Consider the following 16,169-nt stretch of genomic DNA (forward strand, 5'->3'; position numbering starts at 1 on the left):
CCTTCTTGAAGTATTCAGTATTTTGATTCCAGATGCAGAAAAGCAACTTGGGTTGATTCAAAAGTTAAGTCATGCAGAGAAGTGCAAAGAAGAATACAAAAAGTTAAGGAAAAGTACCTTGTATTGTTGTTGTGGTAGCAGTAAGTAGCAAAGAGAAAAAGTTCTATGTCAAGGTTGGGTTATTTCTGGTTAAATGTACATAGAAAATGATTTAAATCTCCAGTGACATTCCTCATAATGAGACCAGAAAACATTTGTGTGTGATGTAATAACTTGTGAATGGAGAATTTTATTTAAAAGAGATTATTTTACCCAGTAATATCAAAGGAAACAGTTTCTACTGTGTAAATTAAGATTATGTACAAATAACATCTCTTAAAATAATCAATCTGCTAAATTAAGCCAAGGTTGTCTAAATATATAATTTTCTATCATCACTGGAGTTTAATAATATGACTTGATAGAACTTGACCTATTCCTGGAAAAAGTGTTTAAGGGGTGTGTGTGCATATTCTGAGTTTACTAAGCATGTTAAGTACCAGGGCAGAACTTCATGCCTTTATTGATGTTACAGCCTAGGACAGCCACCTTATTTTTGTTGTCTAGTCCTATCAGATTCCACTCATACATTGTCAAGATGCTGATGCCTGTTTCCTAATGTTGAGTGTTTTCTTTTTGTTTTTTTCTCTTGTCAGACTGTGCTGAAGATGGTATATGAGGAGAGCTGCAAAATATTGGCTTTGTCAGAACATTCCTTTGGTTTTAAGGATCAGAAAAATATTCATCAGACCACAGCAATGATGGAGGGATGGCAGAAGGAGGGCATCGCCTTGTTGGAAGCTATACAGTCGCTGAAAGATTATCTTAGCAAGGTGGCAGATAGAGGAAACAAGGTATGAAAATAAAGATGTCTTGTACCCTTTAAAAACTGGTTAACTTGTTTTGTGTGTGTATATATGGAGAGAGAGATGTATTTTATATATATATACATATATATATATATATATATATATATATATATAAAATAAGTATAGTACGTATTGTATGTGTTTATATATGAGGAGCGGGGGACTCTTTCTGAGATTTGAACAGGCCTCTCAGACACCTTTGGTCTGCTTGAATTAGCAATTAGTTTTATGCAGTAATGATATCAAAGACAGTAGGTTACAGATTGGTAATAGGTGCCTTTTTTTTTTTTTTTTTTTTTTTTTTTTTTTTTTTTTTTTTTTTTACAGGAACATTCAGATATTACTGCTGACTGGAGAGCAGAATTTCTCCAAGCAGTACAGAGTGTGTTTGAGAAGGAGAGAAATGTGTTGCAAATTGACTTGAAGTCTCACTTCTCCAATCCTGGGTGTGGCGATGAAGTTTCATTAGCAGAAAGGCTAGAGTATATCATGAAACAACAAGTAAGAAAACCTTAGTATTATGCTCCTAAATCACTTCTATTCCCCATTCTTTATTTGGGGTTAGATCTGGACATGTTGCATGGATACCACTATTATTTTTATAAGTTTGTTACTTCCATTGTTAAATAATACCGTGTGCATTAATTTGGATTTTGTATAGGATGAGTAGGCTTTTCTAGTCTGTTTTGACACTGTTTTTCTCAAGCTCTTCTATTATAGAGCCTATTGATTATTTTACCTGGCAGCCAGACAAAAATAGTGAGCAGGAGACTGTGATATGGAAAAGGAAATATTTGATAAAAGAATCCCATCTGGAGCTTCACAAACTTCTGTTGCAAAGGGTGTATCCTGAGCTAACTCCATAACTGTTTGTTGTTTTTTTTAATTATAATTAGTTTTCATCTTGGTAACTGCTATGTATGAACTATTATTGTTACTATTATGCTATTTTGAAGCTAATGAAATGAGGTCTTTTGTTACTTCATTTTAATTCAAACAGTTAATGTTAAATATTTATTTAGTCATTTGAAGTTGCCTCTCTGTAAAACTTGTACTGAGTGGTTCTCTAGGGTTTATCTCTGTTGGAAGAAAAATGGAGATAGACTTGTAGATTTAATAGGAGTTGGATCATTTTCAGGAGGAACAGAGGCAGATGGTTGTAGAACATCTTTTCTCTTCAGACCGAAATAGCTTGCTCTCTGAGATACAGGACCTTCGAGCTCAGCTACGCATGACACACCTTCAGAACCAGGAGAAGCTGCAGCAGTTACAGGAAACCCTTACAAATGCAGAAGACCATGGGAGCAAACAAGAACACCAGCTTCGGAGGAAAGGTAGTAATTGTCAAGTTCTCGTTGCCCAGTTTTCTCTGTCAGTTCTTTCCTTTTTGCATAGCAGATAAAAAGCCAGTTTTAGCAGAGGAAGAAGTGGGCCTTTTCTTCTTTCTAATGTCATTGTTTAAGATAAATCTGTGAAAAGCAAAGAGAAACTTTAAAAGAACCCAAAGCAATGGAGTTGAAGGCTGACTCTCTGTATGTATTCAGGAAAGAACATTAAGTCTAGTAAGACACCTGTGGTTGTTTTCAGGGAATTCTTTGTATATATATATTTGCTAGTAAATGTATCATTTTGTTTAATGAGTTATAGGATCTATGAGTAAAAGGTTATTTGCAGTATATCACAGTAGGTCTTAAAGTCTCACTCAGTTTTCATATCCTCACTTTTCCTGGTCCACTAGCAGGCAAAGCTGTAGCATATGTATGCATCTTTCTGCTTGTTCTTATAATATTTGAAAATAAATAACTTCTCAAGACAAGAATGCTTTAATACAACTATTTTTCTGCAATTTGAAGCACTGTAACTGACAATATATTGTCAAATTCTCTGTAATATAAATAACTACTAACATTTTCTTATCCTAGTTGAATTATTAGAATATAAACTTCAGCAGGAAAAATCAATTGTAAGTGACTTGCAAAGCTCATTGTCTGAGGAGCAGAAGAGAGTCTCTGAAACATGTGAACTCTTGAATCAAGAAAAAGCAGAAGTATCAGCCCTGAAGTCAGAGCTATATGAACATAAGCAAGAGAATGAAAGGCTACAAAAAGCCCTAGAAGAGCATCAGAGGGAAATAAACAAGTTCCGGTGAGCAGTAGATTTTATTTATTTAAATTTATTGACAGGTCTGAAAAAGTTTTATACTCATTGGGATCACAGATGTGCCTCTGTCACTTTTCATGGATATGTTTGCTTTTCTTTAGTAACAAATTTATTTATTCATTGATTCAAATTCAAATATTTACCTTCCCAGTAGCACTTAGTTCATAACCTTCTCAGCAGTCAAGGCATGTTGTATAACTGTAATAAAAGTATCCTGGTAGAACAAAAGAGGCAATTCTCTGTGTAGATAATTTACCTATATCTTTTAGTAGGTACTAACTAGGACAATTTTAGCTTTTGCTTGCACTGAAGTAAGCTGTTTTAAAATGCTCAATAGCTGTGACTTGAAACTGACCTTCTTAACTGAGGCTAACTCACAAAAAAGTAATCCAAAATCACTTGCAATGGATGTTCTGTTCAGAACATAAAGTGTCATTTTGAACTTTTCAGTTTTGAATTGGAAAATAAAGAAAAGGATTTGACAGCTGCTCTCCAAGAATTGCAGACCGAACGCCTGAGAGAAACAGAGCTGCGAGGCTTGCTTGAGGAACAACAGTTCCAGCATAAGAAAACAGAAGATGAAAATAAAAAGGCCTTGGAGGTAATGCCCTGCATCTTAACTTCGTGCACAAAAGAAGTGAATGAACGCATTTTTGCACTGTTTTTTGTATCCAATGTTTTTGTTCAATAACAGTTTTTAAAAAATAGAAGTTACTTCTGCCCATTGTGCATAGCATTTTTTCCCTTGCAGAATTAAAGCTTTCAGTTACTGTCTGCACATACAGAAATAAGCAAATGTTATATGCATCTTTTTTATATCTTAATGTTTTCACAGCCTTATACTTTCTCTTGGGGTCAGTTTTGTACTGCCCCTACTGTACAGCGAAAGCCAGATTCTACAATTGTGTAATTGCACCCTTTATTCCAGAGCAAATATGCCATGAGGATGTGCTGTGTATGATCAACTAAGATTATAAAGAAAACCATTTAATGATACATACACTTGGCAGAGAGTATCTGGAACCTTTCTGATGTAAAATTTATTTTTGGAGGTTAACCAAACTTTATTTATTTTTGTACCCTTTCTTCTGAACCGAATAGAAAACAAATGAACAGCTTTCTCACTGATACTGTGATAGCAGTGACTTAGTTCTTGTAAAAGACTTTAGAATGACTAGAAAATTATGATGATTTAACATAAACCTTTTGCAAAATTAGAAACCAAAGCCAAACTCTAACTTCAGAACAATCCTGGTTAGATAACCAAAATGAGGAGAGACGGTTCTGACTCTGTTTTTTCTAGTCTGTCTTCTCATTTGTTATCTTTCTGATAGGTGTTTGAGTGTGTAGGTGTTTTGTTTTGTTTTTCCTGTTTGTGTGGTAGGCATGGTGCTAACATGTTCCATCTTGTAAAAGGACTGCTCAGGCAGAGAAGACAGGGACCACCTTATTTAAAGGCTAAAAAGAAGTGCATGGCCCAAGATATGGAGTTATGCTACAGATTAAACTGTTCATAAGTGCCACTGCAGAATGCTGATGGAATACCAGTTTGTGCCAGATGTCTGCCCTATAGCCACATGACCTAGATTCCTATATGGCCAGAGAAGATCTGGTGCTGACTGGAGGGAGAGGGTAGAAACTCCTCATAGGACTTCAGCAGTGCTAGTTCTGTCTGCAAGCATTGTGAGACTGCCCATTCAGTTGCTTCTTTCCCTTTTAAAGATGTGGTGATGGCAATGCACTACCTCACAAAATTGACCTGAGAATGGATTATAATCATCAGTCTATGCTGTGTGCTTCAAATAGATGGGCTGTAAAATCTAGAGATTTTACAAATGCTCCTACTGCTTAAGTGTGTTTGGTTCTTTTAAATCAGTACAGTTTTTTTTTCTGCTTCAGGTGTCATTTATTAAGGCATTTGAGTGATGTAAAGAACATTGACTACCAACGAGGATCATACTGATTGAAGAGGCAAAAAAAAGTGCTGCAAGATGTTTTAGTATGATCTTTGGTTTTGTTACTTGGTGTCATGATGGTTCAGGTTAGAAATTAGGAAATATTTCTTCTCAGAGTAGTCAGGCAGTGGAACAGGTTGCCTAGGGAAGTGGTGGAGCCACCATTCCTGGGGGTGTTTAAGGAAACATTGGACGTGGTACTTAGGGACATGGTTTTATGGGTGATGTTGGTAGTAGAGTGATGGTTGGACAAGATGATCTTGGAGGTCTTTTCCAACCTTAATGATTCTATGCTTCTGGCACTCATAATTAGAAAATTAAACTTGTAATTTTTAATTAAACTTTTTAATACCTGAACTGCTCTAATTCAATCTTGAATTTCTCCATGGATAAAACAGAAGGTTGAAAATTGAATGCTTGCCTACTCCAACAAAGGAATGTTTATGCTAGAATATTAATTCATGCCTCTCCTTTTGAGCAGGATTTGCAGGCTGCCTTGGAGCTGCAGTCAGTGCAGAATAGCCAGCTGTCTGTATCCTTAGAGCATGAGCAAATGATAAATGATAATCTCCGCAAGGAACTTCAAATAGAACATTCACGCTGTGAAGCGTTGGTGTCTCAAGAACAGAAAAAAGTGTCAGAGCTACAGAGAAATTTGGAAGCTGAGAAAAATCGTTCATTGGAGCTCTTGAATTCCTTGAATCATGAACGTGTTTTGACAGAACAGTTGAGCATGAGAGCTAAGGAAGACGCTTCTTGTCAGCACAGGGCATCATTGCTGGAACAAGCCTTTATCCGAGAGCTTCAAGCCAAGCTGGAAGAAGAGAGGTCCCGAACAACAGAGCTCACTGCTATTCTTGACAAAACACACCAGAAGGCTGTTCATTCTAAAAGGCAGCTAGAGGCTGAAGTACGGATGCGTTGCAAAGAAACACAGAAGGAAAGAGAGGTCAGTAACCAACTACAAGCTACAATGAAGTCTCTTCAGAGTCAAAAGCAAGAGGTAATCCACTCCCTAGAGGCCCAGAAGGAACGAGAGGGAAAGCTGAAAGCTGATGAGGAACAATTGCAGTTAGTCTTTGAGACAATGCAAGAACAACATAACAACAAGAAAGAGGAGAAAGAGCAGAGGCAACAAACAGAAATGGAAAAAGAGACAGACAGGCAGAGAGATCAAGAAAGACTGGTAATAATGTTTATTCAAGTCTTCTCTTACTCTGGAATAGCCAACAAACAGAGAACCTGTAAATAGTATTCTTCAATTAAAATACCTGAAACAAATTGCTCTGAAAAAAATCATTAGCTGTTTTTCTGCTTTTTTCACCATTCTTGTTTCCAATTTCACCCTTCCTGTTTCTTAGCTCCTTTCTCATTAGAGGCGGAGGGAGGCTTTGTAGACTCTCTGGAGACTTGTCAGTCACAGAGTCTGGAAGTTTTGGAGAAGATGCCTTATCTATAGTAATTAAACGGCTTACTGGTGGCCCTGGAGTGCAGTAATATGTCTTCTCCTATAAGGGGTTTGTGGGTTAAGGAACGCACTGAGATGGGTATGTTAGTTGGGTGTGATGCTTTTATTTCTGTTTATGCAGACTGAAAATATATTATATTTTAATATAATCTGTATATGTATGCATAAGTAGCAATTTATTACTATCTATTCTGTTCAAATAGAAAAATTTGGAACTGCAACACCAGAGGGATGAACAAAAAATTAAAGAGCTGCAAGGAATACTGGCAGTATTAGAGTTAAGAGAAAGTCCTTCGTCTTCCAACAATCAACGAGAACTGTTGTGTGCTTTAAACAAAGATCAAAATGCCAAACAACCCATGACAAAAGAAAGTGAAAAACTGAACTTGCAACAGCAGCAACAGCAGCTGGAGAAGATAAGACAGCAGTTGCTTTTTGTAGCTGCATGTCTGAATGAGTTCATATATAAAATAGTAGATAAGTGAGTAGCCATTTAAACTCTGTTGTGGAATAGTAATTTTCTTTCCATCCTGCTTCTAAACTCATGTGGGTCATGGCTGAAAGCCCTGTGCTGAAGGAAATGACTAGTGTATCACTTCCTCTGCTTACAAGACCTACCTTGTGTGAAACCATGGTTTCATGGTGGCAGCAGACTGTTTAAAAGGTTGTCATCACACTGCAGCCATTCCTGTTAGAAGCTTGTGTGCCTGCTTTTGAACTAGATCTGTGAAGTGACTTTGCTTAGAAAGAACAAATCCATAAAGAAAACCCTTGAGTTGGAAAGTATTTTGTCAGTTTGATAACTGTAGAAGTTTGATTGGAGAGCAATCAAAAAAAAATAAAAATAAAATCAACACAGCTTCAGGTTTGGAATGGGAAAATCCATCGAGCATGGAAGAGAAAAGGTAGTCATCAGGAATGAGTGGCCAAGCAGCAGTAATTATTTTTTTTTCTTTGGCAACAAAGTAAAATACTGTGGTAACATTTAGCTGCAGCCTGAATTTGTATAATAGAATTTCAGGTTGGCATAAAGTACAGGCTTCTGAATAAATTCTTGTGCAGCAGTATTTAGAAATTCTACTCTTTAATAAAAGCTGTTAATTTCTTTGTGTATTTGTAGTATTTTGTGTAGTAAATAGTACATAAAGACAGCATCAAGATTTTAAAAGGTATTTCAGTGGGGAGAAGGAATCAGATGTATACTAATCTCAATACAAAATTACTACAAATCAACCTGATACTGAAAAAGTATTTCTATTTAACAGAACAGTTAATGATTGGTCTGCATCAAATAATGAAGCTCTAGCATCTTTACTGCAGATGTTAAAGGAACTGAAATCAGATTTATTGTCTCCTCCTGCATCTCAGGTGAGGAAAACAGCATATATTTGATTATTATGAAGTTGTTCTTTATTCTTTGGGTTCTAATATGTACATAAGTTGTAGTGGTAGTGATTGTTGTGTTGTGTTTTTGTTGTTGTTATTTTTTTAACAATTTTTCCTTTTTGCCGTTGGGATAGGAAAAAAAATAGGAACACTTCTATTTACACCATCTTTATGTTCGCATATTTAATATCATACTCTTGCACTTTGTGTATTGTGAAGTCTGTTTCTGATGCCATTTTTTTCCTAGCTATGTAGTAAGTATGTAATAAGCTTGAGGTTATCAAACCCTGGGAAATGTTGCTGCTTCTTCTGTATGCATCCGGACACAGTTATTTTCCGTTAAATTGCCAAGCAGTTTTCAAAAAGTGTGGTAATGGTTTTTCATCTCAGGAGGCACGTCTTGTTTCATGTTTGCGGTATTACAGATACCTTATACCTAGGGATTATTGAAAACTGAACTCGGTTCCATAAAATTCCATATTATTCACCACAGAAGTTTGTACTGTCATAAATATCTTTCTTTTCTATTTAAGAGAGCTCTTCAAATGCATTGCAGCCATTCTGACCTTTTTTTGATTTATGGCTAACAATCTTAGTTCTGTTAAATTCATCCTTCCTCTACTCCCTCATCTGCTTGACATACAATTTTGTAGAAGATTCCCCAAAAACCTACCTTTGAGAAAAAGTTGTGACTTTTCAGAACATGAGGCTTTTGGTAACTTCTTTTCTCATGTTCTTTGTAATACAAGTCTGATCTATGAACAGCTGGCTAGGCATGGTGCAAGCTCTCTGGTAGGTGTCTCTGAAGTTGATTTGACTAAGCCTTCCTCTCACAAACCTATATGGCCCTCTGCTGTGGACAAAATGGTCAGAGAGCTTGTGGGGAATAAGGACAACCTAATGGCTCCATTTAAACCTGACTTAGCAGAGGTAAGCTGTTTGTCTGGCTTAGCTTACTCCAAGTTATTACTTTACTGGAATAGGGGAAAAAAAAAACTGAGAAACATGTTTGGGTCTTTTTTTTTTGGTGTAATTAGGCCATTGTCTTCAGAAACTCTGCTATAAATGCTTTTCAGTGCTCCTAACTTTTTCTGAGGTCATCTTCTGTTAGCAGGCCTCTTAACATTATTTTTTTGGTATTCTTGGTATAACAGTCTGTTCTGTTGTTGGATCAAACTTTGGTACTGGAGGAAGCAATTGTAATGATCACAAAAAATACAGGGACTCTATTTTTGTTTAATGAGAGGTTCCACTTAAAAACCTAAAGACATGTGCTTTTCTTTAGTTTAGAGAACAAATGCACCTTGATGTCCTTAGTTCTGTGGTCACAAACATCCCTCTTTTCAGGCTTTTGTGTTCTCTAGAATTGCCTCTTGTTTCAGGTTCCTCCTTGAATTTCTCCTTCAGTTAAGTGTGCTGAACTACATGCTCTGGAAACTGAAGGCATTTACTTCTGTTACTTCCTTGGGTTGTGATAAGTAGAGGACTATTAGGTATACAGGCAAAATGCTACAGAGGAATTTGTACCAAAACAAATAGGCAGTAATCGTGCCAAGTGATGCAGTGGAAATCAACCTGATGGATATCAGATAGGACTCCTCAGGTATTACAAGCATTTGTTACTGCCTTCAAACTGAGCTTTTGCAGCTCTGTCTACAGAATGCCTAGGATGGCAGGACTGTAATCCTTACTGGGATGCTTGCAAGACTAACGTAAAGTAGCTTCCGTCCAGTTCAGTGTAATACAGATGGGTTTTGTTTCCCATGTTTGAACTATTTTTAATAATAATTTGAACTATTTTAAATAATTATCTGACATAATTGTATGTCCTCTGCTCTTGTTCTCAAGATGCTATTTTGTCCCACCTCTGAAAGTATAGTGGCACTGATCAGACATATACAGAGGGAAGGAGTGATTTGATTAACAATTAATTTGTAACTTCTTAACTAGGGCTGCTTGTATATTTCTGTTTACTTTTGTACCATTTTGTCCCTGAATGCCACTAGTGACTATCAGGATAGCTGTTTTTTAGTCTGTCCGTAAAGTTAGGTTATTACTTCCACAGCCAAACATTTCAAGTCAAATAACGTGTGAGAACTATCACAGCTCATGTACTTTTGTTTTCTTTTTAGATCAGATCTACAGATGATGCTGATTCTGTTCAACAACTGGAAAGAGACGCTTGGCAGCAAGAGAGAAGCATTCTGCAGAATGCACTGAAGCGGGCAGAGTCAGAACTGGCTAAAGCAACTGCTGAAATTGAAAACAAACCAGTGGTAGAAACTTCCAGTCCTAAGGTAAAATGATAGTGATGGCTAGCCAATGGAGCGTCTGGAGCTTCAGGAGCAGACAGTGCTGGAAACATTAGCACATCATTTAAACCGTTGGCACTTTGCTCTCAGTATCTTTGTCTGTTGCACAGATTTGCTGTGTGAGAACTATTACCAACTCAAGGTCATAAAACCGTCTGGAAAGTTCAGTCCTTGGATTATCATTCTTGATCATTGCCTAAGTGATTATTGTCACATGTAGAGCAACTAATTTAGTAATTCTGCTTGGGTTGTCTTTATTATTAATATGATAAAAACTTGCTGTTATAGGGGGGCAGGAATTGCGCAGTTCAGACTTGTAGGGATGAAATTGTTTAGGTTGGAAGGTCTTTAAGACAACCAAGTCCAACCATCAGCCTGACCTACTGAGTCCCATCACTAAACCAAGTCCCTCAGTGCCATGCCCACACGTCTCTTAAATACCTCTAGGGATGGGGGACTCTACCACTTCCCTGGGCAGCCCATGCAATTCTTAACCACCCTGTCTGTGAAGAAATTCTTCCTAATGTCCAATCTAACCTCTGCCGTTTCCCCTCAGCATCCTCCAAACCAAACAATCGCAGTCCCCTCAGCTGCTCCTCACAAGCCTTGTTCTCTGCTCCCTTCAGTGGCTTCCTAGCTCTTCTCTGCACATGCTTAAGCAACTCAAAATCTTTCCTGTAGTGAGAGGCCGAAAACTGAACACAGCATTCAAGGTGTGGTCTCACCAATGCTGTGTACAAGGGGACAATCACTTCCCTGGTCCTGCTGGCCACACTGTTTCTGATGCAGACCAGGCTGCCATTGGTGTTCACTGCTTGCTCGTGTTCATCCAGCTTTCAACCAGCACCCCCAGGTTCTTTTCTGCTGGACACCTTTCCAGCCACTAAGATTTTAAATATCTGTCAGTTTATGGCATTTAATTTGAACTTAATGCTGTAATCTTTTGCTGTAATCTTTTCAGTTGCCATTTTAAAAGGTGATCTTATAGTTAAATGATTTCAGAAGCTGCATAGCTGCATATTAAATTAGGAACATTCTTTCCTCATATGTCCTATGTCAGAAAAGATCCTTCTTAACTTTCTTGATATTAGACAGAAACTTGCACCAAAAGTCACCTACCTTTTGGAATCTCTTTCTACGTTTAAATGTGAGGGAGATCCAGATTTCTTGTCAAAGCGTGAAATTACCAAACATCTAGATTTTCATATTTCTTTTTTCCTAATCTTAAATACTTCTATTCTGACAAACTTAATTATAATTAAATTAGGTGGGTACTTAAACTGATGTGCTTTATGGTTAATATTTTATACAAGTGCTATTTTAATTGTTGAGGAGTAAAACAGTTTTTGAATCTCAGGTATGACAATTTTGTTGTGAAACTTTCAGGACATTAAAGGCAGTCTGATACTCCAAAGTTGTGTGCTTTTAGCTAGGTACAGAGGTGTTGCGGCTGCCCTTGTATCTGTAGTATAGACACCATATGAAGACAGTACACCAATCAGAAATCATGCCAAAACTTTAGTCAAGTCAAGACTCCATGGGTGTACAAAAATTCAGTAGACTACTACAAACCTTCTTATATGGTGTTCAAAGTACAATACCACTACTTTGTGACTTGGACAGTTTTGGTGCAGAGTTGGTAGTACAGATACTCATTCAAAAATTCATTTTAAAGAGAAATGTACAGTTCTTCCATACTTCATAATTATTAAATAGCTTTCTACAGTATCGCAAAGCAAAATAAGTTTAAATAGTGATGCATAACTGATTTGTGGAAAACCTTGCTGGAAAAAGGAATCAACTTTTCTGGGCTTGATGTAGCTAAATTTTAATGGCTGTTTGTTTTGTTTTTTTTTCCTCCAGTTGCAGAAATTATATAGGAAGTATCTAAGAGCAGAGAGCTTTAGAAAGGCTCTAGTTTATCAGAAGAAATACCTCTTGCTGCTCCTTGGTGGATTTCAGGACTGTGAGCAAGCAACCCTGTCTCTAATATCACGTATGGGAATCTACCCTGCACCTGCAGACCTGCAGCTTTCTGTTTCCCATTCCCGCCCTTTTACCAAGTTCAGATGTGCAGTCAGAGCAGTCATCGCTGTATCAAGGTAAAACCAGAACACTTGTTTTATTGGAAATATAAAAAATGAATAGTTCCGATGGTTTATTATACTTAATATTAAGCAAAAGCTTTCTCCAAAACTAGTTCAGATGTGACTCATTAGCTGTAACTTTGGTCAGATTTCTATTTCAGAGTCAGTGCTAAGTTGCATTTGTACTAAACAAAAGATTTGTAAAAGCTGTATCTGTCGTCTTGAGAGATGCTCAGATGCAATATATTTGCAAATCAATGCACAGCAATTAGAAACTGAGATCCTTTCAGTTCTTATCCATTTGGATGCACTGGAAAAATGTTATTAAGAAGCTAAAGACTTTCAGGAGATGGTACAGGATGTCTTTGTACTGTTGTCTTTGAGGTAGACGCTATGATAGCCATATCAAAGGATGGAGGAAAGTGACCTCCAAACTAATCCTCTGAGGCAGGAGGAGCTGCCACAAAACTCCCTGGAGGTTAGAGTCAGAGTGGAAGAGCAGTGCCAAAACTTGCAGACATTTCCAGTGCCTTAAAGCCAGATACAAACCAAAGGTGTTATCTACCATCCCACAGCTCACAACGTCAGCATCCCAAGACTCAAGAGGATGTTGTGGTTAAGCTCCAATGTCTGTTCCTTTTTTGCTATCCAAACTTGAACCATTTTGAGGGACTGGATTACTGGATTTTTCTTCTTCCCTAGATGTATAGGGTCCCATAGATTGTGTTCTTAAGAGATTTCTTCAGTGTTTAGTAACTTCGGGGGGGAAAAAAAAGTACGTAAAGAGATTTTAAAAAAAAAAAAAAAAATCATTTAAACAGTCTGCTGTTACCCCTGGCTCTTAAGCTCAGGTCTTCCTGGTGCTGCATAGTAGTTATAGGCAACATAATCCTCATTGGAGGACACTGGCAGGAGCTGTGCACTGCACACTGCTGGCTCTGATGTAAGCAGAAACTTTCATAAATTGCAGTGAATTTAGTTTCTGACATGGCCTGTGGCAGATTGGAGAAGAGCTAGGGTTTCTTAGGCAGTGTTTGCTTGCTCTTTTCATTTTCATCCCTTAGCTGGCTGAAAGCAAGTGTCCTGTGGGCTGCATCTAGCTGTGTCTCCATGATGAATCATATCCATTCAGTTAGCAATATAATGAAAATGGCATTTGAGTCAGTGAAGCCAGGTGTTCTGGGATTTTATGATGACAGACTCCTGTCAGCTCTCAAGAATTCTTATGGATTGTTGTGTTGACCTGCTAGACTTTAAATGTTATTTAATGTAAACCAAGTGTAAATTGTGCTGTGCTTCTGGAACCCTCGGAGTATTGTTGTAAAGCAAAATGGTATAAGCCTTCATTTTAAGGACGGAAATTGAAGAATTCTTTCTCCATCTGTACAAGGATTGTTACTTACATTGTTTCATATGATTTGTACCAACAAAGAGTTTTTAATATTAAAACTTAGTTTATTTTTGCTTGTTATTAATGATCATACAAATTAATTTTGTTATCAAGGTTGAAGTTTTTGGTGAAAAAGTGGAACAAACTTAACAGAAAGAGTGTACAGGGTGAAACCATTCCTCACAGTACAGGAGGTAATACAGGTAAGGCGTTGGGGTAGTTACACTTCTTAAATCATAATTTTTCATATGTAGTTAGAGCAAAAAATAGTTACTAGAATTTCTTTGGGGGGAAAAAAATGCTTGTGTCAGATGTTCTCCATTTGCAGGAAATAATTTGAACACTGAAATGTCAAACTTCTGTTAAATTTGATTTAAAAAAATATAAAAAAGGCATTAGCTGAAATATATTTTTTATCGATGCATTTAAAACCAAAACCAAATGTATGCTGCTGCAATTCTTGTGTTTTTATTTATTTATTTATTGGTTGTATTTATAATAGGCTGTATTGAGTGGCTTCTCAGTGAATATTTTTTTAACTGTTTTCTTCTTAACGCAGCCTCCGGTGCTAGAACAGAAATTCTGAAACAGCAGCAGCTCCTAGCCGTTAATGTCAGCTCTCCTCCAACCCGGGACACTGGGTTGTGTCACAGAACCAGCTCTGGGAGATTTTTGAGCCACTCGCCCAGATCCTCTCACTGGTCACACAACAGGTCAGTCTGTAGTCTGCATTCTGTGCAATCGCCACATCGGGCTGTCTTTCCTAAAAATGTAACCACTTATTGGAGGAAGTACTTGATCAAGAGGAGGTATTTGTTTTCTTAGGTCTGGTAAGTATTTAATTTGGTTCAAGGTGCTACAGGAGAAGAAAAATTCTCATTTCCTTTGAGTATATCTGATGTTCTTTGACTGAGAATACTCCTAGTGGCATTCCCCAATTTAATTTGGACAGGCTGAAGTATTTAAAATGGTAATGTCTGTTACCTTCTTTGAGGAGTAATTCTTGCTGCTTTTGCCTTCTAAACTGGAGATTTATGTTAAGAATGCAAGAAAATAGGTTCACCTTCCAGCGGAAGTGGCTTTTCTACCGTAGGACAGCACTGCATTAGTATTAGTTGCCTTCGGACTGTGAACACACTTGAATGGGAGGTGGGGAACTTGCTGTGTGTGTTTTTTTCAGTTTTTCATTAATTATGTTCAGTTCTGCACAGGAATATGATCCCAGATGATTGTTGCTGGGTTGTATGTCACAGGTGGCATTTTGCACAGTGCTGCTAAGAAAATGCCTGAGCTGCAAGCTCAGAGCTGGAGCTGGAGGGACGTGGCCTTCATTTGTCATTGACCTTCCCAGTTCCAGACTCCCCAAGCACCCAGAGTAACCTCAGATAATGCATAGCCACAAGTTATTCCTCATTTGTGGCTTCCTTCTTATAATACAGACTTTTAGCAGTTGATGTGAATGGTAGCATTTCACATTTCCATCAGCATGGCATGTTTTTTTTAACTTTCTTATTATAAATTGGGTACTTTATGAATAAAATTATTGTCTGCTGGTTAAGGAAAACTGAGTGTTGTGATTTAACCAGGTAGGCAGCTGAGTACCACACAACCTCTCCCTCACTTCTCCTCATTGGGATAGAGGAGAGAACTGTAAAGGATAAAAATGAGAGAACTGGTGGATTGAGGGATTCAGATAAAGACTGGGGGGGAGGTATAGGGGGGAGGGATGGACAGCTGATGTACAAAGAAATTGTTTACCTGGGCTGACATGCCCATCCAGATCTTAAGCAATAGTAGCTTAAGTAGCTATCCCGGAGCAGCCAGTCCCCCTACCCTGTCTAGCTCCCCCATATTAATTGTTCAGCATGACCTCAGATGGGATGGAATACCCCTTTGGCTAGTTTGGGTCAGCTCTCCTGGGTCTGTCCCCTCCCAGCTCCTGCTGCACCCCCAGCCTGCCTGCTGGCAGGACAGTGTGAGGAGCTGAAAAGTCCTTGGTTTAGTATAAGTACTACTCTGCAACAGCTAAAATATCAGCATGGTATCAATGTTATTCTCATCCTAAATCCCAAACACAGCACCGTACCAGCTACTAGAAGGGAAATTAACTCAATCCCAGATGAAACCAGGACAGTGTGCAATAAGAACAAAACTGTGTTTTCCTTTTTAAGATCGACTCCATCCACAAGTTCAGCTTCAGAAAAGTCATTTGTGCCTACTCAGGATCCTGAACGATCACTAACAGAATATATCCATCACTTGGAGGTTATCCAGCAAAGACTAGGAGGTTTGCAACTAGGTAAGAGGAACCACGCTACCTCTCAGAACTGCGAGCAGTCTGGGATTCTTTTTACAAGGGTCTTCCTACAGTACTTAAAGACTCTGCCTATAATACTTAGAGAATGTAAAGAACATCATTTTAATTAATAATTTGGGGGGGGGGGGGGAGAGAGGGGGATAAAAAATAAGTCTCTGAAACTAAAGCTTTTTGTGAATCATACCT

General features: G+C 37.8%; 1 protein-coding gene across 8 annotated transcripts in view; it reads left to right on the forward strand.

Annotated features, from left to right (window-relative positions):
• Positions 1–16,169, forward strand: part of PCNT (pericentrin) — a 79,332-nt gene that overhangs the window by 60,279 nt on the left and 2,884 nt on the right. For 6 of the 8 annotated variants that reach the window (XM_032189704.1, XM_032189705.1, XM_032189707.1 and 3 more), the window contains 13 exons: positions 696–893; positions 1,236–1,409; positions 2,047–2,242; positions 2,831–3,053; positions 3,519–3,669; positions 5,505–6,209; positions 6,695–6,972; positions 7,757–7,859; positions 10,010–10,174; positions 12,053–12,291; positions 13,781–13,869; positions 14,226–14,379; positions 15,838–15,965. In XM_032189704.1, the coding sequence (XP_032045595.1) occupies positions 696–893; positions 1,236–1,409; positions 2,047–2,242; positions 2,831–3,053; positions 3,519–3,669; positions 5,505–6,209; positions 6,695–6,972; positions 7,757–7,859; positions 10,010–10,174; positions 12,053–12,291; positions 13,781–13,869; positions 14,226–14,379; positions 15,838–15,965 (2,803 nt within the window). The remainder of the gene's footprint in view (positions 1–695; positions 894–1,235; positions 1,410–2,046; positions 2,243–2,830; positions 3,054–3,518; positions 3,670–5,504; positions 6,210–6,694; positions 6,973–7,756; positions 7,860–10,009; positions 10,175–12,052; positions 12,292–13,780; positions 13,870–14,225; positions 14,380–15,837; positions 15,966–16,169) is intronic. The other 2 variants (XM_032189708.1, XM_032189712.1) reach the window with 1 other exon arrangement.

This window comes from Aythya fuligula, chromosome 6 (genome assembly GCF_009819795.1).
Source record: "Aythya fuligula isolate bAytFul2 chromosome 6, bAytFul2.pri, whole genome shotgun sequence".
NCBI lineage: Eukaryota > Metazoa > Chordata > Aves > Anseriformes > Anatidae > Aythya > Aythya fuligula.